This window comes from Phoxinus phoxinus (genome assembly GCF_949152265.1).
Source record: "Phoxinus phoxinus genome assembly, chromosome: 23".
Lineage (NCBI taxonomy): Eukaryota > Metazoa > Chordata > Actinopteri > Cypriniformes > Leuciscidae > Phoxinus > Phoxinus phoxinus.
Window position 1 is genome coordinate 6,544,780 of NC_136898.1, and position 26,148 is coordinate 6,570,927.

Here is a 26,148-nt window from a genome sequence, read left to right on the forward strand (position 1 = left end):
GACACTAATATAGTTATCGTTCCTGGTGTGAATGGGCCTTTGAAACTTTGAAAACTGTGCTGCATTAAAGATGAAAAGACTGAGTTGCTTCAGAAACTGACGTCTGTAGGATGTTTCAAACTAAGTAGTCCAGTTCAGCATTCATTACGGAATACATTTCATAAATGGCATCTACAGTTGCAGTGAAGTTTATCAAGAACTGGCAAACTTTTGTTAAGCATTCCTCCTCTGCAACTTCTTGATCCTTGGATAAAGCTTTAAGAAAATCTGACCTGCATGGAGCAGCATATTGGGCAGCCTACAGCAAAACCAAACAGAAATGCTGGGTAAGCAAGCAATCATTGTCTTAATACAAAAGCCATACGTTATTACAGATGACCCACATTTTTCGACTAATTAAATTCCATGACTTTTTCAGTTGTTTATAATCACAGTAAAAGTATATTTACAGACTATTTTTACTAGACAATTTCCTTTACAAGACTTTTCCAGGCCTCATTACATGCAAAACAAAATGACATGGCCATCTCGCCATGCACACATAGCTACTGAAAACACCCACCTTGAAGACTTTCTGGACGATCCAGCCGTGGTACCTCTTGAGGGCTTGTTCATACGCTTTAGTGATATTGATACGAATAAGATTGGGATTGTCCTCATCTTTCTCCCCATCCACTAGACTTTGCAGTAAAATCTGAATGAACCGCAGACCTCTGAGGAAAACACTGGTGATACTGTCAAACAATTTATGAAAAATCATAAATTGTACATGCATAGTATATTTTTATTAGAGCTGCACAATTAACACATTAAATCCAATACGTAGTGGACATGTTTTCCCCCCAAACTAGTTTAAGGTTAGGGTGTAGGATGTGTTTAGGGGTTATCTTCTGTAACATTATGTTGGTGATCAGCACTGTGATTGACATGAGTAATGAAATCTTTAGAATCGACTGCGGACGGAGTTTGCGCTAAACAGGTTTGGGCAATACAGTAAAAGCACTACGACTAAGTATTGGATTTAGCGCAGTGCGTCATCACTACAAGCTGTGAGGACAGTCACAACACCCACACGATCTTGTTCCCAGATAATGATTCACAATTCACCTATGGTCGCAACTTTAGGTGCGTTCACGTCATGTACCGGTAGAAACTGTGGTACGCAGGAAGGGAGACTAGAGGCCATTTTTTTAATGGATGTCAATGGAGGAGAGGCTACATAACGCTGTAGAAACTGGTTTTGTGGGAAAACTGCTTATTTAATGAATCGACAGCCCATTGGCTAATCTTCAACATGTTTGCTTTTAAACATTTGTTTTGGATCTATCTATTTTTAAAGTTTCCACCGAAAAAATCCTGTTTTATAAGAGAAGTCACGGGCAATTGCAGGACAGGATTACGTTTACAGCATTTCTCATTCATTTCTATGGTATCCGCAAAGAGTTATTGATGCGCCGCTATAGTTACATATTTCCCAATGTTACATTTTGTTAATTGCATTTTATAAATAAAATAATACTAACATTTTTCAATATCTCTAAAAAATAAAATTTTGCTTAGTAAAGTTCAGGTTTTGTAAATCACATAAATAAACATTTTCCTTCAGAATTGTGGTCTATTTTAATAGCCTACAAAAATTAGATTCTCTGTGTATTTCGAATTGTGCAGCTCTAGTTTCTATTAATGATTTGTTGTTATTATTTCACATTATTTTTGAGATTTAAAATCAGAAAAAACAAAGGACATGCAGAAGGCCGGTGACACACTGGATGCGTGGCGTGAGCGTCTCAGCTGCGTGGCGTGTCCGTTTTTATTTCGGCTCCCATGTTAACAGGTTAGAGCTTGCAGACTGCCTGCGTGAGACGCGCGTCTCAGGCGCGGCATGAGCCGCGCGGAAAACGCGTGCATGCTAGAAATAGAACCGACGCCTATTTTTCACGCGACACGCAAGCGTGTTGGAAGCGTTTCCAGGCAAAATTGAATAGGAAAACATGTTTATATGTCATTTTGTACACAATTACATATTAATTAATGGCATTTTAATGTTTTAAAGTCTATAGGTTGACATAAATTCAGATATAAATGTAATAAAAAAATAAAATAAAAAAAAATCGATTTTCAAATATTGCACCTGTCAAACATAGTCTATTTTTGAAAATCTGATTTTGGAAGGTGAAGGTGTGTGAAAAAAGTTGAAACTGTTGTCGTGAAGACAAGAGCCTGTCGGCGGCCTCCCTCTGTCACCTACAGCAGCAGCAGCGCGCCAGCGCCGCGTCAGGCACGTTTCTGGTGTGTAAAGACACAGAAAACGCGACGCATCCGCCACGCAGCTGACACGCAACAGAAACGCCACGCATCCAGTGTGTCACCGGCCTGTGTGAACAAATTACCTCTTTAACCACATAAGCGCCAGCGTGGCTCCAACTTTAGGCCACTCTGAGCCATAGATGCTTTTCTCAATGAACAGTATCTGCTGAAGAGTCTCATACTTCACTGGATCTGAGTCATAGACAGCTTTAATTTTCTAGTGAGAATTGGGAAGAATTCAGAACACTCATAAAATACATTTTCAAAGGCATTTGATATAGGAAGCATCCTTAAAAACTGACTAATGAACACATACCCGGTACTAGCTTAGCCCTTAGACTTACTGTGATGTTTCCATTTATGTCAGCCTTAATTGGTGCAAAAACCTTGGAACCCAGGCAATCTGAAATGTAATTTTATAAAACGCATTATAACAGCTAATCCTGACATCATACAATTGTTTACAAATCCGAAGCAGCTATTTTAAAGGGCTGTAGCCTAGGTACCAAGAAAGTTGTAGCCATCTGGTAAACAAACTGTTGATCCACTATACTAAACTACTTATAGTTTTAGTATCATAGTTAGTACAATATAACTAGACAGGCCTAGAATAAAATACTATGAAATATATCAAACTGTAAATAACAGGAATTCACTGAAACAACATTTATTGTACCCATATTCTGATCACTTCAGGAATCAGAAGGCATTTTTGCCGAGGCTATTTTCTGACCCTGGAACACAGTGATAAACGCGCATGGTAATTTGGCACCACCGTGTGGTTAAAAGAGGTATTCACCCGCGCTGCGTAAAGACTATCAGTTCTGTTTTGTCCACTGCGTTCAATGTTTAATGACCCCCTTGTTGTTTATTACACAAATTTGGACAAACTGAAATGTCAAATGTGAAAGTCAATAGCAGGGAGAGAAATATTTAATGTCCAAAATTGCTTTCATTGTGTTTCCCCCCCAGTTATTGATTCTATTTTAAATAAACTTCGGTATTCTATAGGCCTTAAGATACAGTTTATTATGCTCGCTCGCTCACCAAAAACTCATATATGTTTTTGTAACTTACTATTAAGTCACACGTAAGTTAACGACTTACCGAAAAAATGTGGAAGATGAGAAACTGACTCCAGAAATGTTTTCGTGGCGATCTCGTTGGTGTCTGTCAGCGGCGCAAACTGCTGATCCAGCAAAAGTGCCATCACAAAACATGTAAATAATGCTAGCTGCTGAAATCTTGTGGCTTTTTTTTTTTTTTTGTCAAAGGTTCGCCACCGTTCGTTTCTAATTTAAATTCTGTGAAAAAAATATTCAACAGCCAACAGGTGAGGGAGAGTTACTGACAAATTGACCGACTCAAGCAAGCAAACCCGAAGTGAGTTCAGTCAGTCACCGCAGTGGCCACAGCGTTAATAAATCATGACAGCATTTTAAATACCCTCCCCACTGACAAGCTACATGCTTTTAAATAATTAAATGGGTTATATCCCTTTATAGGATTAAAACCGTATGGACCTTGTGGCAATTTATAAATAAGTGCAACAGAGCCGCTTAAAAGGATAGCTCATTAAAAAAAATGAAAATTCTGTCATTTACTCTTCCTGAAGTTGTTCCAAACCTGTACGAATTTCTTTGTTCTGCTGAACATAAAATATTTGATGCGCCCCATTGAGTTCCATTAAGTAAAACATTTGATTAAACTATCCCTTTAAGATTTGATGTCATTCTACAGTACATGCAAATAATGAATGAACATGCTTTTTTTGATTAAAAATGACAAGCTGTAGCATGAATACAATTAAAATTTATTATATTTAGTAACAAGATTGTGAAGCTGCATCAACTGCAAGATGCATATCCCATATGAAGGCCGATTTGTCCTTCCAAATTGAGCAGGTAAGTGCATGTGAACACATCCACCAGCGACTGGAGCAGGAAATGGCACAAACTCGCACCAGATTAGTTGCATACAACTGACAACCATCAGCTTACATGTATAACTTGTATATAAATATAATACAATGTACTGAATAATACAAAGCGACACCACATAATACCGGAATCACTAACACAGCAGCTGGTGGGCCGTTAGGCAATCGTTTGTGTTATTTGTATTATTTCAGACAAGGCAGCACATGAACACATCCTTTGGACACACTAGAGCATCTGTAAAACATCAGACAGAGTGAATTCATAGTAAAAGGATTTCGTTTGACAGTTGCCTATGAATAAACTCAGACATTCTCTGATGCCCTGGACGAATGAAAACTTTCACACACATGCCTGGGATTAAGCTGCAAAGACGGCATCTTGAAATAAATTCTAAGGGACAATAATTTGAACTGGATAATGATTAGGCACAAATGAATGAAAACTATTAATGGCGAAAATAAACATGACATTTTAAAATCATAAGCAGAGGGTGATGTGTCTGTATGTGTGAGGGACTATATATTTAAGTGTATAATAGACACCCAAGCATACACACAAATGAGGTATAACAGCTCACATACTAAAGCACTCCATAATAAGACTATACACTCTGAATACTTAATACAATGGCAACACCAGGACAGGTAAGGTAGGATTTTGCAGCGAGGCTAAAGGTATTTATTGCACAAGAAATGAGGCATTGTGTGTCCTGACATCTACATCACGGTCACATTTTGAGTGAGCTGGTTTTCAAGACAGAAATACTTACTATGCCAGCTGAATTTCAGCAATAATAGCTGTTTACGATTTTCAGTTTTGTTTCACTTAAACTTCGTACATGATATATTTGAAATGTGCAGGTAGGAAATGCGTAAAGGCCATGTTCTGTTCATCCACAAACAAGAGCAATACAGATATGACAAATCAGTTAATTAGCACCATGGGAAGCAAAACAAATATTAGTTTACATTATAAAACGGCACAGTAAAGCTTTGAAAAAATAATAAAAATCAGGCCGCTGATTATCAAGGCTTAGTGCCCCGAAAGTTGTGTTAGTGTAAACGTAAAAAAAAAAAAAAAAAAAAAATTTGATCAATAATACTGGACAATATAATAGCAAAGTGTACATGGTGAAAGGCATGTAACTCAGTTACTGTCTTTGGTAGTCACAGTAACCAGCTGTTTAGCCGCCTTGGCAATGTCGTAGGCACACTGAATAACTTGCTGGGAATCGTGCGGTGTGACCTTTTGACATTCGCCCTGCAGACGGCTGGCACTGGAGGTCAAGAGGCGTAAGGATCCGCGAACGGTCTCGGAGGACGGCCTCTGTGGCGGGAGACAATTTCAGAGCCGTATTAACCGTTTAGTGCTTGGTGTGGATGCAGAGACAATATAAGGATATAAAGGGTTATATTCTCCACTATGGCAAAAGTTTCCTTATTGGCTCAAGGCTTACCTTAGGGAATAATGTAGCCATTTCGGTCACTGCTACAAGAATTCTCTCCGAACACAGGACAAAACTTGGACAAAGAAAGACAATGGAAATTTTTTTTTTTTTCTCTCCGATTAGATCAATTGTCATTTAAAATTATTATGATTCAAATATTAAATTGTATTATAAAAACTTGGGGAAGTAGAACCAAATATACTCTCCAATTCTACTCTGCTGTACATAAACATTTATTTTTTGTTTATATATATATATATATATATTATATATACATATGTGTATCTTATTCATACATCTTTATTTATTTATTTTTTACAATCTATGTACTGTTGTTGTCTTGTACTGGAAGCTTCTTCTGTCACCAAAATCAAGTCCTTGTATGTGCAAAAAAACTTGGGCAATAAAGCCCTTTCTGATTCTGATTCTGAAATGGCTCCAATCATCCACACAAAACCTTTGGACACACTATGACCCAATTCAGCTTTAAAGAAAAAAAGAAAAAAATCAATTTTATTTACAAATACAGGATTAAAACAAGGGTACGAAAAGCCCTTTTTGATAATTAGTGGTTCTTGATGATAAAAATAAAAAAAACTCCCCAAAACCACAGCAACACGTGACTTGTTATGCACGGTGAAAGGACAGCTAAAGTGCAGATCTGGGTGAGTGAAATGCTAACCTAAGGTATCGTTCTCCCATGACTGCATATTTAATGATCATCACAGACCCGAGACCGAATGCTAGCACAAAGGCTCCCAGTGTTCAGAATATTGGATTCAAATGACTGTTCCTGATACTTATGTGAATACTGAACATACGGCATGCAGTAAACTCAGAAAAAAAAGACAAAACATGAGCCATTTGTGGATCTACACGTATCCTTCCAACATGGCCATTGGCCATGTGTTGTTATATCCCAGCTGTGTTGACATAATTCCATCACTTGCTTAACAGACAATAGAGACACTGTGTCACCAGGGCTGAGCCACAGAAGTCTCCAGCTGAAGAATGGGTCCTTTCACACCACTAAAGCCTACCCAGGCTGTCACCACATTTTCTTACCTCTCATGTTTATTTTCCTGTGCAGCTCGGAGTAATTCCTGGATGTTCTTAGTGATCAGCTCTGTTTTGCTGATGACGTCCTCTGTGCACGGTAGAGTCGAATCACACTCGCCCTCAGACAGGTTTTCTGATTGTGGCACAGTACCGTCACCCGGCCAGCCACTCGCCCTGGAGAAGTTACTCAGTGTTGACCTGTGGGGAAGGTGGAAAGCATTCACCGAAAAAAGAAAAAAAAATACATTCACAATTGATATATATATATATATCTTTTTTTTTTTTTTTTTAACAACAAAAGATGAAAAGACAAACCCAGATTCTTCCATCTCAATGTGGTTCAGTGCATTATCATAGTCACTTTCTGGCATGCCGCTCTGGGCGTCCAAGGTGGATCCCTGTAACAGGAGTAGAGTCACAGTGAGCTTTCTGCTTAAACAAGGGATGCAACCTGTTACTGACAAATGGTGCTTACTCAAAGCTTGAAGAGACAGCAAACAATCATGCTTTTGGTGTAGAATCAAAACATCAGCATAACAGAGCTGTAAAGTAAGGCCAGAAACATACTTTGCGCTAGCAGTCAAATGCAGACGCTTGGCCAACACATCGTAAATACTTAACGTGTTCTCGCATTAACAATGCAGTAACAAACCCTCGAGACTCAAGGGGGCGATAGAGTTACCTTCAAACATCTGCCCTATTTAACCGCACTGCAATGTTATTCAGGTAGCTAGCTATAAACATGTTCAACTAAATTTAACTTCCTCAAACTGTTGCTCCACCAGCAACGCCAATGTCATGGGTTCAATTCTCAGGGCGTGCATGAACTGATAAAATGTATACCTTCAATGCAATCTAATTCACTTTGGATTAAAGCATCTGCACAAAAAAGCATGGATTGCATTCTGATACATTTCAAACGATGGGCGGCATCAAACTAGTGTAGCTAGAAGCGTTTGCATTCACGTACTTGCATAGAGTATGTTTCAGGTCTGAGATATCAGAGAGCCAGTGACTGCTTCACACATCAAGCAGAGTGGTGAGTAATGTTAATGGCTGGCGTCTCTCGCTGTGTATACGGTTTAAAGTTAGTAATCCAGCTGAGGAACATGTTGTCCATTGGTTGGACAGATCTGATTCATGCACTGAGTGAATGGGGGACAGGTAGAAGAAGCCCTTCCAACAGCCTGTTCACTGAGCAGGTACTTCACCCTTTGGGTTATCTCATCACAGGACCAGGACAGAGTTGAGGGGAACGTGGGAAGGGAGGAGAAGGCAGTCACCGAGGGACCCTTCCCAATCTAGAAAGGGTTCAGATTATGTTTTGAGGGATTTTTTTAAAATTATGAATGCACAAAAAGAGAAGAGGGGTTATCAAATCATACCTGAAGTGATGATTCATTGGGTTACCAACTGAGTTAAAACCAAAGGAAATAATGAAACGGGAGCACCAAAACCAACTCTGGCTTTGGTTCGGTTTGTACTTACATTAGATGGCAGTGGCTGAAGAGTCAGAGTTGTGTCAGGGTGGACGGTCTCTCCTCTAGGGTGGTACTGCCTCGGACCTGAACCAGTCTCATACATCGACATGGCCCTACAGCCGCGTGGAGGTGCCCTCTGCGGGAGGTCCTGCGACCTTGCCAGACTGTTTGGAGTTTGCCATTTCAGAGTGCTGTTCTCATTCTGGAGGGAGTTTAACTGAAATGAAGACACTAAGCGGAGTCAGACACTTTCAGCTACAGCAGTGATGGAGTGTCGACTGCGATCTGACCTCTTACCTTGCTTTGCATGAGTCTCAACTCCTCACCAAGATGGCAGTTGACCTTGAGGAGCTGCTGGATCTTTGCTTCAGACGCATTGAGGGCACTTTTCACTTCCATGAACTCCTGAACGGTGATCGGGCTGTCCGACAAGTCTGAGGACTCTGAGCTCTGATAAGAAAGATCACAGTTAGTTTTGATCCCACACACTATTACGTAGACCTGTCGCGTTAATTACTATTTTGACTTATCGCACCATATATGGAGGTGACCTCATTCAAAATTTCCAATTATTATATACAATACATATATACTCTAGAATAACTAGGGCTGTCAAATACAATTTCAAATATTCGTCGAATGAAAATTCATAATGAAAGAAATTCATTATTAAAGATTATTATAAATCTCCGGGGGTTAATAAAGGCCTTCTGAAGTGAAGCGATGCGTTAGTGTAAGAAAAAGATCCATATTTAAAACTTTAACTAAAATAACTAGCTTCCGGCAGACAGCCGTACGCATCGATTTACGCAAAAAGAGTAACTCTTAAACTTGCCGCACAAAGTAATGATGATTTTTTAGTGGCATAAAATTGTCTTGAAATGACAATAATATTGTTATTCGCAATTATTCCTGGGATAATATTACTATTACGCACCCAGAGAAATTCAACAATTTACCTTGGTCCTCTCGTCTTTTCCAGATGTTGGTTCTTGCTCAGTATCCTCATCTGATGCTACACTGTCATAATCAGGCTGGTCCATCTCAGAACTTTCACTGCCATGACGGTTTCCAATGTCCTTCAGAATTAACTCCACATTATCTGGGAAGAAACAAAGGGTGGAAGTTGAACTTTATGCATCATACAGTTCATGACAAACCCAAGACCTTTCATCACCTTTGACATTATCAGGAGAATTTCCTTGCTGACGGCGTTTGGCATCAGTTAAAATGTCAATAACCAGCGTGGCAAACTCATGTGCATTGAACCTTGCGAGTTTCTGGCGTCCCTGCAACATAAATACCACAAACAGAGGGAAACTCAAACATGATCAAATCAACTCAATCATTTTAAAAGGTGTGTGCATCCGTGTCAATGTACCTGATTCCTGGTGGAAGAATATTCAGGGTTGACAGGGAGGAAAGGTACCACTGTGGTGTCAGTTACCAAGGTGCTGTGGTTCTGCGTTGCAAGCCAGACTACAATAGCAAAAGAATGACACCATTCACAATGTTAGGATAAAATCAGAATTTGTACTTTTAGAGAAAAATGGATAGATATCAGACTATTACGCTTCTCTAACCTGCATCTGTTTCCCTTCGGTCAACTTCATCGTACACATCCATGGCTAGTTCTTCAAACTGATGATTACTGAGCTGAAAGCACCACAGCAAGGTTATTTTGCTGTATACAGCTAATTTTAGGTGTCAAAATAAAAATGTAATGAGCAACCCACCATGCATGGAGACAAACTAAGGTTCAGCTTTACAAAAACAGTAAACTACTATACAACTTACAGACTGAAGCTTCTTCTTTGCTGCTTTGGCCAGTTCTGACAAGTCAAGACTGCTGTATGTAAAATAAAATGAAGAGAGCCATTATCATCTGATCATAACTTACTCTAGAAAGACAAGCAAGTGCCATTTCCATACTTACACATTTCTTATCCATATGAAGCCAGCAACGAAAACAAATTATGCAATTAAGTATATTAATAATTTACAGGCATGATACAAAAGAGAGCTTATCCTACCTGTCTGCTGTCTGAGGAATTATAAAGTGTTGCCCACTTTTATGATCTGAGGAAAATAAGAAGCCATTTTCTTTCCAGAATCTCAAATCTTTGAGGTACATGCTGCGCTGTCATTACAGAGATACTGATCACTGACCTGGCTTTCTTCCGCAGAGATAGAACGCCAGTCTGTCTGTCAGCTCAAACTGGATCTCCACCAGTCTGTCTGCGAGTTCCTGGTGTCCTGCCTGCCTATAGTGAGACATAACAGATAACAGAGCATAAAACATCACTGAAAAGGATTCATCTTTGTACTGATCCCTCAAATCTGCATTTCTCTCACCTGGCGTAGTCAACAGGAGTCTTCCCAGAACTGTCTTGTGCTCCGGGATCGGCTCCATAAACCGTAAGCAGCTCTGCCTGTAGCAGCTGACCTGCTTTAGCTGCCACGTGTAATGGAGTATTTCCTTTCTCCTGAAGAAAACAAATGACATTCATTAGAGTAATTCAGTCAGGGACAATGAAGCTTAACTCCTGCTATGGTAATAAATAGCAAAGAAAGCAAAATAATGATTCTTATTCCACTTTAGCAGTGGATCAACATGAAGGCATACTGCGATGCAAAACACAGTATTTACACATTTTTTTCAAAATTAAGTTCTGATAATATCAGTGGGCCAGATTTCCTACCAGGTTGCTCCAGCGCAAACCCTCTTTTGATGTTAAAAAACTACTGTCAGGATTTACTAAAGTCACGCAGTGAAAAGGACAGTTATTTTTCTGACTGACCTTGCATATGCATTTCCCTTTCAGACACAAGTTTTATGGGAGGAGAGTATTTAAATGAATCATGCAGGGTGATTTACTAAGGTTTGAGCTAGTCAATTTACGGTTATTTGCGGCATTATTTTGCAAGTCTTAATTAAACCAGACGCTAATTTGCACTGCGCTTGGTAGATTGCGTTGGTCATTATGGAAATTATCCAGCTGCGTCTGTTCTTTAATAATTTGCCCGTCATGAGTAGATCACTTATTTTTTTAGATTACATAAACTAGAACTTTAGCATTTAAAAATGTAGCAATATCTTTATGGTCTTTGAAACTTACTGGATGGAAAAAGTTAGCCTGTGCTCCCAGCGACAACAGCCTCAGACACGTTTCCAAATTGCCGGTTCTCACACTAGAGTGAAGTTGCTAAAAAAACAAGAGTGCATTCATGGTTTATTTAGTGGTTTTGGTCTCAAGACCTCTGAAGACCACATCAGGTGTAGATCTCCAATAGGCCTTGTGTGAGTCTCATTTTCATCTCAGAGATTATTGTACAGTCCAGTTCGTTCATTTTTATTAAGTAACATTCTTACCTTGCTGAGGTCTTTGGCAGTGACACTATCATCTTCTCTACATGGCATTCGATGAACAAACGCCAACATTTGATATTTAGCCTTTATGAAATCTGTTTTGTTAGGGCTGAGAGAGAAGTAAATTATTAAGTGGGCATGTTTAAGCTGAGAGACTTGCTTGGCTGTAAACGTCATGATATATGGGACTCACTGGACTTTGTCCTGAGGATTGGCTTTGCGTTTTCCACTCATGATGGAAGATGGATCCAGAAGGCTGTGTTCCCAGATTGAATTTGCTCCATTATTGTACAGGGACTTCACCATCTATGGATAAACACCAAACACTTCACCTCAACTTTCATTAACTTTCACTTGAGACAAGAAATGAACATGCATAAAAAGCTGCAATGGTGTTCCTGTGACTCCAACGTCAGCAAGATACAAGAGCAGTGTCTAGACAATCCAATGAAAACAAGGAACAAGAAAAAAAAAAAATACTACGGAAGTCATTGCGCCCATCAACTGTCTGGTTACTGACATTCTTCAAAATATATTTTGTGTTCAAAAGAAGAAAGAAATTCATAGAGGTTCGGAACAACTTGAGGGCGAGTAAATGATGACAGAATTAAATATTTTGGGTGAACTCTTCCTTTAAGCATTAACCAATCCTTAAACCAAAGACAGATACATTAATGATTAGGATTTGACATCACTACTGGGCAATAATCAGATTTAACAAAAGTCATGTAAACAGGGATTACTTGCAATACCAGGTTATTGGTTTGCATGTAAACCAGGACAAGAGGTTAATTCAAGGATCTGTTTTTAGGGAGTTATCGTATTTGTGTACATGCAAACATGCTCAATTGTCTTGCGGTGTGGTAACGGGGCCAACGAGAGAAAAAACGCAGACCACTATTCTATTTCTGTTTGAGGAACTGAGATACAATGCCTCATTTCCTTTTATGAGCCTCAGGAAACATCCAAAACAAAGCTGCTCCACTTTAGAGCACGCAGAATGGGTCTTCACCTGTAGCTGTGAGGAGGGCCACAAAGTTTGGGTCAGGTGCCGGACCTGAGAGCTGTGGCGGCCGAGACCTCGGTGAATACTGCAGCATTCATCGCAGATCAGAACTCCGCGATTGATCGAGGCCCAACGTGGATCTAAGGAAGAGAAAAGAAAAGCTTTGCGACTCAAGTACTACAAATTCCCCTCAAAAGGCAGATCTCGACATTATACATTCTTCCTCCTTACCCACCTAAAACTTGCCAAATCTATGACAAATGTATAAAGGCACATTCACACCAAGAACGATAAATAAAGATAATTATATGTGTCCACACCAGCGGACAATATCGTTGTTTATTCTAACAGCTCGTTATAGCAGGATTGATTCTGATTGGCTGTCAATGCTTTTATCATTCATCAACTGGATAAAATCGTTCTGAAAGTGATTCCAACTATATTGCTCTTGGTGTGAACGGGCCTTAACGATGAGCATGTGACTCCTTTGTAAAAATGGCCAGATGTGCTGGTTTTTACAATCATTCACGACAGTAGAACTTAAATTCTGATGATCAGGTTCTCCTGCATAATTTTCAAATACTGTCATTGAAGCAAATGAGGAACAGTAACTTATTTACAGTTCCATTTAACTTATTTAAATAAATTTTTTTACAGTCATTAATTTTCACGTGAACAACAAACAGCATTTTAAACTTAATAGTCAGATAAATCCGAAATAGTAAATTAATGTAGATAATTTAGACCAGTTGGATCACAAAACAACGGTACATAAATATAATAGCCTAAATAATAATATATAATAACATATACCTAAATATAATATCGAATTTATGTGTATTTTTGCTGTAGAATATATATTTTTTAATAGTTTTTCATTCTTGTGTCAAAATATAGCCTACTAATAAAACCAAAACAAATAACCAGTTCTGAATATTGACTACCAGAACACTTACAAATAAAAATAATATGTGTAGAAATTGGCTGTAAAAAAATAACGTTATATAAAATTAGGAATAAATAAATGAATAAACACTTAACGTTATTTCCTTATAGACTAAACTTATTAGAAACATTAAATGCCACTGCTTATAACATATAGCCTATTATTGGTCTATCACTACATTTTATGACATTTTTTTTTTGGGGGGGGGGGGGGGGTATTTAAGTTCAGTGTTTTATTATAATAAATCACAATAACCGTTATGATAACAGAAACAAGGGATTTCGGTGGAAACTACGGTTACCATGGTATATCTTTGTTAGTTCCTGCTTAATGAATTAAAGATGCTTTTTTTTCCCCTCAAAGTAAAGATTGGGAGACTACGGTTTATTGGTTGATCTGAATGTAAAAATTTGTTTTTTAAAAGAGGGCCTGACCATCATCTGTTAACGTTAGCGGTATTTTCCAAATGGGAATATCGGGACTGTCCTTTAACCGCGTTATGTTTTATTCAGAAACCAGTAGCTAACGTTAACGTTATCCGTGTATTATCACTGTGTTGGCTAAGACTTGAGAATAATCTAAAATAAATTCAGTTTATAAACATCTGTCTGAATAAAAACCTGCAAGATCTCAAAGGCACTGTCTGTTTGCGTTTGTTTCGTGTTTGTTTTGTTTGTCTTACCGGTCGAGCTGCAGTCTGCGCAGACCTCTCTGTTTCGCGCTCTAATGGACATCATACAGCGGGTTTACACGACAAACTAAAACATTAATGTGCTTAACACATTAATGAGGGAGAGAGACAGATGTGGGGAGGACGTGTTTTCCCTTGTTCCTCCTTATTTGACGCCTTTTTTTACTTCCTGGAAGAGGAGGAGATCAGCAGTCATGGGCGGGTGTTCTTCAACATGACACCGCGACGCGACCATCTCCGAACGCGCTGACCAATAGCGTGCTGAATCGTCGCGTCGCGTTACTTTTCGTTTTACATTCATGAGAGGGTACTTTAACTATATAAACACAAACGAGAGAAAAGGAGAGGAATTTACATTTCAAATATCTGGAGAATTTGTCACTTTCTCTGGGTTCATCCCCTGGTTAATTTCTGACCAGATAAATATACCAACACAATTAACCCCTTCAGGTCCTGCAGCCATTGGAATGGACATCACATGGTTTTTGGTTTAAACCAATATAATTTTATGTTTTAATTTGAGTAAAGCCTGGTCACTCATTGGTCTTTGATCAACCAATCATAATGCAGATCTGCCACTAACATAAAAGGTTAGTTCACCCCTAAATTAAATTTCTGTAATGAATTAGGTCTAAACCGATAAGACCTTCGTTCATCTTCGGAACACAAATGAAGATATTTTTGATGAAATCCGAGAGCTTTTTGACCCCTCCAGACAGCAATGCAACGGCCATGTTCAAGGCCCAGAAAGGTATAAAGACATTGTTAAAATAGTCCACGTGACTCAGTGGTTCAACCTTAATATTATGAAGCCATGACAATACTTTTTGTGCGCAAAAATAACATTATTAAAGAATTTCTACTCTTTTGTGTCAGTCTCCTACGCTGTTCACGTTGTAACCACAGCGCTTTGGGTTCAACTTCAGAACACCGACGATGTCTTTACTTTCTGGGCCTTGAAAGTGGTCGTTGCGTTGCTGTCTATGGACTGGAGGAGTCAGAAAGCTCTCGGATTTCATCAAAAATATCTTCATTTGTGTTCTGAAGATGAACAAAGGTCTTCTGGTGATTGAACTTCAGGCATCACAAAAGACAGGCATGATTAACCAACTAGACAGGAGGAGGAAGAACGAAGAAGCCCCTTTTAAAAATATTTTTAAGTGTAATGTCCATCACAATGGACCTCAAGTGTGAAAAGATATCAGCAGGAAAAAGCTAAACAAATTCAGAGCTACAAATTCTAATGTTGATGGTTTATGAACATTAATCTGAATTAAATATAATTAATATGATTTTATGTCTTCAAAGTGACCCACACACTGATGTCTTGATGCTATAATGGACACAATAATGTATTCATCAAAACAACCAGCAAGTACACATAAACACACATACACACAAAGACATATACGGTGCTGGTCAGAATTATTTGCCCCCCTGTTAAATATTATATAAGATGACTGTAAAATATAAATCTGCATTGTTAATCCTTTTGATATTTTATTTTAAAAATTAGCAAAAAATCTAACCTTTCATTGAAGTAAAATAATTGAAAGTGTGTGTGGGGGGTCATATTATGAAAGAAATGTTTTTCTCCAAAACACTTTGGGAACAAATATTTGCCCTTTTATTAAATACTTTTGCAACCTCCTTTTCCCAAGATAACAGCTCCTCGGAGTCTTCTCCTATAATGCCTGGTGAGTTTGGAGAACACATGACAAGAGGTCAGACACCATTCCTCCATACAGAATCTCCCCAGATCCATGTTGGTGCTTCTTCTCTTCAGTTCAGCCCACTCATTATCTATAGGGTTCAGGTCTGGGACTGGGATGGTCATGGCAGATGCTTGGTTTTGTGCTCAGTGACCCATTTATATATATATATATATATTTTTGGATCACTGTCCTTTTGGAAGATCCAAACATGGCCCATTATAGGATTTCTAGCAGAGGTTGTCAGGGTTTGATTCTGATCTGTTGGTATTTGATAGAATCCACGACGTCATGTATCTGAACAATATGTCCAGGACCTCTGGCAGAAAATTAGGCCCACAGCATTAAAGATACAGCAGAATATTTTATTACATGGTTTTTTTTTATCTCTATGTGCACCAAACCCATCTTAAGTGTTTGCTGCCAAAAAGTAAATTTGTCTCTAATTGAGTGGTTACTGAAATTTAATTTCTATATCTTCGAAATTATTCTTTGTAATTTACAATTTCATAATAAGAACTAAAAAAATGTGGTAAAGGAGTAACACTTTCAGATAAATCTGGGTTAATTTGGGTAAATTAGGACACTTTTGACATTGTGGTAATTGTCAAAAGTAGTCCAGTTTTTTTTTTTTAAAAGTGCACTATCTGCTAACAGCCACAAGGTGAAGACAAACACTAACAGAATTCAAGAAATACCATGACAGTCCGTTTGATATAAAATAAGATATAAAATGTCTATTAAAAATAATTTAAAAAAAAAGTTAAAATGCAGAAAATGTAGTAAGTAATAACAAATGCCGTGGAAATCGTCTTCAAATACTTTTATTCATTCCGCCTATTTCTTGACAACACAAATTTTGTTATATTTTTTTCTGAACATTTCTCAGGGATCCCACAGTGCAACCAGCGCATGTAGGATGTGCACTGTACACAACATATACATACATTGCAGTAACACATGTATATACATTTGGTAAAGAACATTTTAAATAATAATAAAAAAGCATTTTAAAACTCAATGTTGTAATTAAAATACATAATTTTTTTCTTTCTTTCCATGTTTTTTATTAGGGGGGGGCGGGGGTAACCAGTGCTTTTCTACCTCAGTGTTTTGCTCCTAACATTGACATGCCCTAAAAAAAAATCATATCATATATGAATTTCCAATTCACCTGGACCAGAACAGTCATGGCCACAGGAAAGCAACCATGCTGTCAGTGCACACAGGCTACAGTAGAAATAACACTGTTCGCAGAACTTGCAAAATGCTGAAAGAAAGAATATTTTTTAGGGCCTGACAGTGAGCAAAGTGGCAGAACTGCTGTGGCTTCCCAATGCTCGACATACACCGTCTAAATCACCCGTGCTTCAAAAAAACGTCCAAATAAAGGATCGTCTTTCAGCAGAAAATACATTCTCATAGACGGTTCATGTGCAGTTTCAGTGATACTTACTCTACTTGAACACACATTGCACGTTAAATACTGCATATTGGTTTAATGACTATGAGGATGAATACAGACATAAATTCCACGGTCCCTGTTATGGATTGATTTTTAGGAACATAATCATAATGAAAAATACATTTTGTGGGTGGACCATTCTTGAGAGCTAACTGATCCTTTAGCATAAACAGTGCAAGCTGATCACTGTGACCTGCAGATGTTATTTTCAGTCTAGCGATGTTTCCTAATTGCCCTTGTTGCTTAAAATAGGACAAGGGGTCTGTCAATAAAGCCAACAGGGCAATGCATAGACTCCAAAAGACATGTGTCCAGCATCTCTCCAAGCCGTCAGCTCTCGGTCTCTAGTATTTTCATCAGTTCATACATTGTTCTTAAACATGCCATACATGGGACTTAAAACAAGTTGATTCCATGAGAAACTAGGATTCTTGAGTTGTATAATAAGTGGGGGGGAAAACCCCACCTGATATTTAAATATACAAATCAGAACCATCTTTAGATTGTGAAATTGCTGCTTAGAGATAGATCAATTCCAGTAAACACATTTCTAATTCTAGATTTTGGCCTTTTGGAACTATTCTTGATGGGAAACAGGATCAGGAAATAAAAGAAGACTTGAATCCGTGTCGCCCACATGAGCACCAAAACTCAATATCACTAGAGGCCAATCTAGGGCCGCAGCTCCAGCTAGAAATACATTTCCCACTTGTGCGTGTGAGAGTGTGTATGAGAAAACGCAACTTTGCATCTGGCACCTCAAGAGGTTACAGTTAATTTGAACTTTATCGTGAGGTTGAATGTTTATTATATTGCCAAATGTTCAGATTACTTGCTCAGTTTCTTTTTGAAAATTCAAGCATAACCTGGATTTTTCACAGTTTAGTCTTAACAAACCCACTGCTGGTCTCTCTTTAGATCGCATCAGGAACAAAAGTCTGTCCAGCTCCACTACTCTAATAAAGCCACGGTAAATACTTTCTCAAATCAATGTGCATCTCTCACCCGTCCAGCAGCTGGTTCAGCATCAAAACACATGGAGAACATACAGTACAACATGGAAAAAAAAAATCATGAAGTGGCTTTAAAATCAAAGCTTGGCAATATGAAGTTGTTTACAGCTGCCCGCAGGATATAAATGAACCCTGAGGGAGAAAAGAAACACATTCATGTGACAATAACTCATTCACATTTGAACGGATGCCATTGGCTGGAGTGGACCTATGGTAGTTAACCAGTAATATACCACAACCATTACGACATGAGAGGTTTGGTTGACCACAGGCTTGATGGCTGCATCCCAGTCCTCATACTACACCTCATAATAGTGCGCTGAGAAAATGCATGATTCTCAAGTTACATGTAAATCTTCAGAAATGAGTCTAAATACAATCGGCTAAAGTAAAAATCTAAAGTTAGGCTATAAACGAACTACACCACAGTCGCATGACTTCAACGTCATCATCACTAAGCTTCCGACAACTTTATGTATTGTACTGTACTGTACTGATGTATTTTTCGTTGTAGAATAAAATGTGAAAATATCCCGAGCTTGAGTTTAACCAAAAACTTCGACTTCGGGATGACGGAGCTGGACGTGCTAAAATGCTAACTTGTTTCCAGGTTTTGCCTACAAAAATATGCCACTGATGCACTACACTATTAGCATAGATAAGTGTGTGCCGCCTATCATTGATCAGCCAAACAAATAGTCCCGCCCAAACTCTAGCCATTGGTTGCCGTGCCAAGCTGGTTGAGATGTTTTTGATAGCACCACAGAGCCACAGTTTTTCACTTTTCAGGCAAATAATCCTTTGGATTTCTTATAGTTGAATCTGATGACTGAAAAATCCTCCTTCAAATAATAATGTCCTGAATTTTGCATCCATACCAACTTGTGCACAACAACAGCGCATGTAAGAGTGATCCGAGTGCTTGAATAGAAACGCCCACACCTGCCAAACACATCCATCCGCGCTCACGGTAAAATGAGTATACTTTGAAAAGCTTGTACGCTTGTACGCAAGATGGAGTGGAACATGGAAAATTAACCTAACCTAACTATATGCTAAAAGTATTTTTATCGTGTAGTAGTATGAACACTGGAATGCAGCCGGTGACGCTCAGTAGATGATTCTACCGTGGATCTTTTGCCAACGCAAATCAATCAATCAGAGGAAGTCATTCCGAACAGAGGAGGATAAACCAGTTGCATATAGTTGATGTACCATGGCGCAAGCTATCAAGGAACCAGCCTCGATTCTCCATGGAAGCCATTTACAAATGAACTCTGGCAACAAATATAGCTCTACATAGAAATTATATATTTTCATGTCTATCATAATATCATTCAATTCCATATTTTGTTTTTATAAATAAATGTGTACATGTTCACATACAGTAACACTTGTTTGATAGTAGCTCCATATTTTCTTTATCTGGTCCCAGACTCCAAAAGGTTTAAAAAAGGGATGCTCAAGTTTTCCGAGTGTTTAAACCAGAGAGTCGGTGTCTGTTTTTGCGGTGACAGTTGAGTTGTTTTAGCCCTGGGTGAACAGACCGATTTCACCATCATTCCTCCGAACTGCATTTCAGCTCTAAAGACGGAGAAATGAAAGTGCTGGGTATCCTTCAGTGTCTGCTGTCAGAAAGGCCTCACAGTGCTGTAGCCAGACTGCGTTCAGTCAGTGCCGCCCACTTACTCATCTGATCGCTTGCGTGTGGAGATGTTCATTACATTCGCTGAACCGGGACTCTGTTCGTCAGTGATAGCGACTTCTCCTCTCTTCACTGTCTGAATCATAGTCTTTTAACCCGATACCTTTCTGTAGTTTCATTAGAGACTCTCTCATCTGTAAACACACAAATGTATCATTGAAATCCTGGATTGATTGCAGTTCAAAGGAATAGTTCACCCAAAAGATGTGGAATATAATCATACGAACCAATTTCATGATGCTTTTGCATCCTTTTCAAGTGCAACAAGTAAAGTTCTTTTCTCCTTTTGTGTTCCACTAAAGAAAGCAAGTCATATGGATTTACAATGACGTGAAAATGAGTAAATGATGACAGATTTTTCATTTTGGTTGAACTATCCCTTTGAGTTCCTTTCTTCCTTATAGAGAGGTGCAGGGATGACATGAACCCAGAAGACTAATGGTAGTTTCTTGGTAATTTTCCTATGTTTTTATTTATTTATGAGTAAACATGGTAAACATAACTTGATGATACTTGCCATTTTGTTCTACAACATAAATCACACACACTCACAACCCAAACTGTCTTATCTAGTTACTTATTAGAAATATGCGCTTCAAAATGTGCATTTTTGCTATGGGTGTGTGTAATTTACATTGTAGAACAAAATGTCAAAGCATCGTCAAGTTGTACTGTATACCACAGGCATCCCAAAGGAAAATCTCAAGGGAACCAGTGACGAGTTACCGGTAGTCTTCCGGGTTTCGACGTCATCCCTGGACCACAGTTTAATACTGTTTATTATTTCTTAATATGATACAGCTATGAAATTCGCACATTTTTCAAACTTGTACAGTACTTGATCGTACCTCATCTAACAACAGCACAGATGACTTTATTATTTCTCTCCATTTCTCCAGCTCGTTTTCATGGTAACGCTGCATAGACTCCAAAAGTTGAGCCCATTCAATCTGTGTTTGCGGAAGTTTACTGCAACATACACAAAACATTCCTCATGCAAATAGCATTCATGTGTTCATATTTATGCAGCAAAATATATATTGAATTTATTCATTCTTGCCACATTGGCATTTTTTCTTGCATTAACCTCGCTACAGATTTATGTGTAAAACAAGGGTTTATGTGTAAAAAACAACTGGACAATGATTTAAGAAAAAATTAACTTCCATCTTATGCAATACTGCTAGTTGTAAGTGTTTGTACATTTTTACCTAAAAACGAAACAAAAATACATATTAATAAAATATTTTTTTTTACAGTGGGCTAACAGTTACGTGCCAACGTTTTACATTTCGTTCAGGTGTTTTGAAAAACCTCACATTCCTTCTCATAAAAATAACAAATCATCACATTCAAGGGTCTAGTTACCTTTCCGGAGACCTGAGACCCTGCCATGAGGTCAAACTCTGGGCTGTGTATTCCAGCATCCATAGCTTATAAAACAGCATCATGTTTAAAAAGACCAGCAGCACCAGACTGAGGAACAGAAGAGAACAAACCCAGATCAGCTCATGAATCTCTATATCAGCTACATCAAATAAATCACAGCAGCTGAAAATGTTTTGACAGCATTTATACGTTTATACAGATGAAAACATTGAATACCTTACACAAATCCTGCAGGATGCAATGAAAACAGGAGAGAGAAAAGACATGAAGCCAAAGAACAACAGACCATAATGAATTCCTGCTGACCAACAATGTGAGTAACTTGAACAGTAACTCGGAAACGTGGGGGATTTTTTTTTAAATCCTCTAATAATGTAACAGTGTGAGTGACTGACAAAGTGAGAAGATTGAAAACAGACCAAAGTAGACACTGAATGAAACATGCAGTGAGGACATTAAAGTGGCCTATTCTACACTTTTGTGCCATGTTAGAAAATGTAAACATAAAAAAAAAATATTTCAAGAAATTATCTGCATGTGTCAATCTGGGAGAAAAGAAGTTTAATTTTGCTGTTTAATTCCTGTGATGTCTTGGTTTTCATCTCTCATTGGGAATACCCACACAGAGCTGATGATGAGCAGGAGTTTGGAAACGCTGTAGAGAGCCAGGCCTTCAGATCCGTGGTCCGGGATGTGTCTGGTCTGTGTGGATCCTGTGACAGCAGATACATTAATACTCAATAAACACAGAGGAAAACACCTGAAAATACAACCAAAACTATATTCCTGCCCATGTACAGTTCATTAAAGTATCTCAGGAGGAGAGTTGGCTGATGTCGCACCTGCCACATGTTTGATGCGACGGATGACACTCTTCTCATCCTCAGGTGTGGTGACGGGGCTGAGCGCCTCGTCCATGTGCTGCTGCCTCATGTGTGTCATGGGCCGCTTCCTCCGCCTCACTGGAGCAGTGTGTAACGCTTTGGATCTGGGAGACTGTTTGTGAGGTTCTGAAAGCACCAGCTTACTCAACTCGAGCTCTAAACACACACACACACACACACACACACACACACACACACACACACACACACACACACACACACACACACACACACACACACACACACACACACACACACACACACACACACACACACACACAAAGAGAGAAACAGTGATTATTTTAATCTTCATTCTTTTTATCCAGTTCTCTGTATTTTTTGTTTTAAGTTGTTATATTTATTGTAGGCTATATTATATGTTATATCTTAAACTTGTACTCTGAATGTAAATTAAATATTTAATGTTCAAAATTAATATTTAATTTTCATAAATGTTTTTTAAAACTTACCTAAATACCTAAAATATTCATCCAGGCCACTCCAGAAGTTTCTCTCAATGAAGCCCTTGACCAATCCCCACGGCTGCTTCTTGTAGCGCAGTTCAGCTGACACTCTTTTAGATTCATAAGCAGAAACCACAGCATTTTATTCCTCTTACATGCTACAAAATGTGTTGTTTTTTACAGCACCAAGCAATACACATTATAATGATATTTATTGGATTAAAATAGAGCGCAGACTCTACCTCAGACGGCACTTGTTCTTGGCGACCCTAGTGAGCATGTAGCGGTTGAGCGTGTAAAAGTAATCGTGATATGGGACATCGTGAGCAATCACCTCTGCGTCGATGATGTAGCACTCGCTCACTTGACTGGCCTTGTGCAAAGTCTACAAGAAAAACAAAGAAACTAAAGCTTTTCACATCATCATGAAGATAAAAACTACATTAAACATGATTCAGAGACTGCACGAGGCTTGTTTATCTCCTCTGGTGAGCTCACCTGTGTCTCTGTGACTGTGGCCGTCTTTGGGGCCAGTGGGTTGGACAGGGCGATGGTGTACCTGATCTCTCTGGTCTGACCAGTGTCCTCTTTCCTCCAGGGGTGATAGACCACATCTGCAAAAGAAAGATAGAGAGAAAGAGGGTACAAATCAATAATAGCTAGATAAATAAACAGATAGATAGATAGATAGATAGATAGATAGATAGATAGATAGATAGATAGATAGATAGATACATATAGATAAATTGATATATATATATAGACAGACAGACAGATAGATAGACAAATAGATAGACAGATAGATAAATTGATACAGACAGACAGACAGATAGATAGATAGATAGATAGATAGATTACCTGAGAAGCGCCTCTGCTCCAGAAACTCTCTCATGAACTGGGATTCAGTGAAGAGGATGTCGTGCAGTTTTTCCACACTGAACATATACACTTCATTAATGTACAGTTTCCCATTCAGATCTTCCTGGAAGGCCTGCACTTCCCCAGCTGAGAAAACACACGCACAGAAACTGTCAGACTAAAGTTGTGGTACAGTAAATAGAAATGGATTTTGCATACACACCCTCATCGTGTGTTTCTGAGGAGTCGCTCAGTTCAGTGGGGAGGTCCTCGTTGTCGTTGAAATCAAGGGAGGGGGAGGGGGAGGGGGCGGGAACATGGGCGGAGCCACTGGTCTCTAACAGCATGTTGTCAGGTAAAGGCAGGGGCAGGAGGTCTTCTGGGACGCAGCCAGTAAAGTCCTCCACTGGGGGCACATCAAACTACAAGGAGAGAAAGATTGATTATGAACATTTTTAATGAATAAAATATAAATTAGCAGTGCTAACATTATGCTGTACTGGTCAGGTATGGCAATCTTAACCATTTATTTAATGTATAAATTACCATTAATAAACAATTCTGCAGGGGTATTCCCACTGTAACAGTTATTGTATGTGTTTTGTGAAGGTGACCCAGTTCTCACATTGACCGGAGCGTCTGTGCTGTCTGTGGAATTGAGACTGCTATTGAGGAAAACCTTCCTGTGGAGCTGAGGGCTGATGTCCATTTTGGCATCTTGGGTTTTGGGACAGTTGTCAATGGCCTCGTTGTCTTCAGCGGGAATCTCCTCACAGTACCTGCACCAGGGAGAGGGGCAACAGCTGCAGGTCAAGATTACCAGCTCGGGCAGTGAAATAGACCCTCTACCACAGATAGCAATGAGACGGATTGATAGACAGTGGGAAAAAAGGAGAAGTGAAGATTATCTACAGCTAATCAATGATAATTTGGATGTACCGCTGTAGTCTGACTGATGTATATCTTCAGTGTCACACGGTCCTTCAGAAATCATTCTAATATGCTGATTTGGTGATCCAGAAATGTTTCTAATTAATATCAATGTTTAAAAAAGTGCTGCTTATTGTTTTTGTGAAAACGGTGACACTTTTTTCAGGATTCTTTGATAAATAGAAAGGAAAAAACAGCATTTGTTTGAAGTAGAAATCTTTTGTAACATTATACATGTTTTTACTGCCACTTTTAATTAATAATGATGGGTGTAACGATACCCTCATGTCACGATTCGATACATATCATGATACTAAACTCACGATACAATATTATTGCGATAATCCAAGACATATGGTAAAAGGTTAACAAAAATGTACTGTTATATTACATTGTGGATGTAAATGAATAGGCTTGGACACTTTGACAATGGAAACTCCAGAATAAAAATATTCATGATTCTGAAGCTGAAAATACTGAATTATTTTAGACGAATATGCTTGCACTCTGTCACTGACTAGATATATTTAAATAATGTAGGCCACTTTTTACTGGTAACATTTGGCATTATCATGACCCACAAATATTTTTCAAAAACAAAACTGGTTTGGATTGGCTGTATCTGATTGGGACTATATCAGTGTATCTGAATGGGTGTATTTTGTGTTAAAATAGCTTCTTGAGTTTAGACCTAAAAAAAAAAAACTAAATCTGTAAATCTGAGTGTACTAGAAGCTGGGAAAGGGGTACAAAACCACTATTGTGACTAAACAAAATACCCCCAATACCAGATATTCCTAAACTTGCAATTGAAAATCTGTTTCCTGGACCTCTTCTAACAAAGCTGTGAGAGAGGGTGTAGATTTGTGAATTATGAATCACCTAAATGATTCAACATTCAGGATGGGGGAAGACTCACCCCATGGTGTTGAAGTCGTCATCAGGAGGTACATAATCTTCATCGTCACTGGTCAGACCCAGTTCATTCCCATAACACTGATGGACAAAATGCCACAGCTCTTTGGGACACAATGGCTAGATAAATATGAGACACATAAAGACTTTGTGGGCTAACATGGCCACCAAACATTAGTTTTCAAAGGATCATTGGGAATAATGACATATCTTGTCGAACCTTTTCTAGTAGAGCATTCTGCCAGAGTCTGAACATCATCATGTACGTCCGATCTCTCGCCCCGAATGAGGTAAAAAAGTGCTAAAGGAGAATAAGCAAATGTTTAGTATGTACGACAGAGTTTGGGGCACAAAGGCAAAGACCTCTGTTTACCTTTTCATTGTCTGTGCACAGCTGGATGGCGTTGGGGATGAGTCTAGCCGTTTTCTCCTTCGTCATGGAACAAACATCTTTCAACTTCACGGTCAGCTGCACACACACAGACATAGAGAGATGACAACAGCAACACAAACTCAACAAACCTGCTGAAGCAACACAGTACAGTGCATGGATATCCGTTTTTTCA

General features: G+C 38.7%; 3 protein-coding genes across 23 annotated transcripts in view; all 3 read right to left on the minus strand.

Moving 5' to 3' along the window:
• On the minus strand, positions 1-3,635 carry gltpb (glycolipid transfer protein b). Its single transcript, XM_079599967.1, has 5 exons — positions 3,415-3,635; positions 2,652-2,710; positions 2,391-2,524; positions 563-713; positions 1-298 (listed from the first exon to the last, which is right to left on the minus strand). The coding sequence occupies exons 1-5, from the start codon at positions 3,515-3,517 to the stop codon at positions 116-118; spliced, it is 630 nt and encodes a 209-aa protein (XP_079456093.1). The 5' UTR covers positions 3,518-3,635; the 3' UTR covers positions 1-115.
• Positions 3,636-4,100: 465 nt separating this feature from the next.
• git2b (G protein-coupled receptor kinase interacting ArfGAP 2b) lies at positions 4,101-14,476 on the minus strand. Of its 8 annotated transcripts, none has more exons than XM_079599930.1 (20): positions 14,239-14,422; positions 12,617-12,750; positions 11,798-11,910; positions 11,608-11,713; positions 11,354-11,440; positions 10,590-10,720; positions 10,404-10,498; positions 10,268-10,313; positions 10,032-10,080; positions 9,818-9,890; positions 9,616-9,713; positions 9,412-9,523; positions 9,194-9,336; positions 8,532-8,684; positions 8,242-8,451; positions 7,965-8,054; positions 7,069-7,151; positions 6,760-6,951; positions 5,704-5,767; positions 4,101-5,573 (listed from the first exon to the last, which is right to left on the minus strand). In XM_079599930.1, the coding sequence occupies exons 1-20, from the start codon at positions 14,291-14,293 to the stop codon at positions 5,394-5,396; spliced, it is 2,214 nt and encodes a 737-aa protein (XP_079456056.1). In that variant the 5' UTR covers positions 14,294-14,422; the 3' UTR covers positions 4,101-5,393. The 8 variants fall into 8 exon arrangements, 6 of the variants coding, with proteins under 6 accessions (XP_079456056.1, XP_079456057.1, XP_079456055.1 ...); XM_079599931.1 differs by having other exon boundaries at positions 8,242-8,436; positions 10,032-10,083; XM_079599929.1 differs by having other exon boundaries at positions 10,032-10,083.
• Positions 14,477-16,767: 2,291 nt separating this feature from the next.
• Positions 16,768-26,148, minus strand: part of gramd1ba (GRAM domain containing 1Ba) — a 71,704-nt gene continuing 62,323 nt past the window's right edge. For 8 of the 14 annotated variants that reach the window (XM_079599921.1, XM_079599920.1, XM_079599914.1 and 5 more), the window contains 14 exons: positions 25,956-26,051; positions 25,803-25,883; positions 25,587-25,702; positions 24,363-24,516; positions 23,961-24,159; positions 23,738-23,884; positions 23,378-23,493; positions 23,122-23,264; positions 22,886-22,989; positions 22,374-22,571; positions 22,154-22,244; positions 21,511-21,618; positions 20,991-21,111; positions 16,768-20,276 (listed from right to left, as the gene is read on the minus strand). In XM_079599921.1, the coding sequence (XP_079456047.1) occupies positions 20,187-20,276; positions 20,991-21,111; positions 21,511-21,618; positions 22,154-22,244; positions 22,374-22,571; positions 22,886-22,989; positions 23,122-23,264; positions 23,378-23,493; positions 23,738-23,884; positions 23,961-24,159; positions 24,363-24,516; positions 25,587-25,702; positions 25,803-25,883; positions 25,956-26,051 (1,764 nt within the window). In that variant the 3' untranslated portion in view covers positions 16,768-20,186. Of the gene's footprint in view, positions 20,277-20,369; positions 20,439-20,990; positions 21,112-21,510; positions 21,619-22,153; positions 22,245-22,373; positions 22,572-22,885; positions 22,990-23,121; positions 23,265-23,377; positions 23,494-23,737; positions 23,885-23,960; positions 24,160-24,362; positions 24,517-25,586; positions 25,703-25,802; positions 25,884-25,955; positions 26,052-26,148 lie in introns of all 14 variants that reach the window. The other 6 variants (XM_079599922.1, XM_079599915.1, XM_079599927.1 and 3 more) reach the window with 2 other exon arrangements.

Excerpts from the sequence above, each read along its gene's own strand:
- git2b (XM_079599929.1), bottom strand. The coding sequence starts at position 14,293 with ATGATGTCCATTAGAGCGCGAAACAGAGAGGTCTGCGCAGACTGCAGC. Across the intron at positions 11,714-11,797 it reads AATCCTCAGGACAAAGTCCA|CCCTAACAAAACAGATTTCA; the intron begins GTGAGTCCCATA and ends CTTCTCTCTCAG. Across the intron at positions 10,721-11,353 it reads AGGCTAACTTTTTCCATCCA|GAGAAAGGAAATACTCCATT; the intron begins GTAAGTTTCAAA and ends TGTTTTCTTCAG.
- gltpb (XM_079599967.1), bottom strand. The coding sequence starts at position 3,517 with ATGGCACTTTTGCTGGATCAGCAGTTTGCGCCGCTGACAGACACCAAC. Across the intron at positions 714-2,390 it reads GCGCTTATGTGGTTAAAGAG|AGGTCTGCGGTTCATTCAGA; the intron begins GTAATTTGTTCA and ends TGTTTTCCTCAG. Across the intron at positions 299-562 it reads TCGTCCAGAAAGTCTTCAAG|GCTGCCCAATATGCTGCTCC; the intron begins GTGGGTGTTTTC and ends GTTTTGCTGTAG.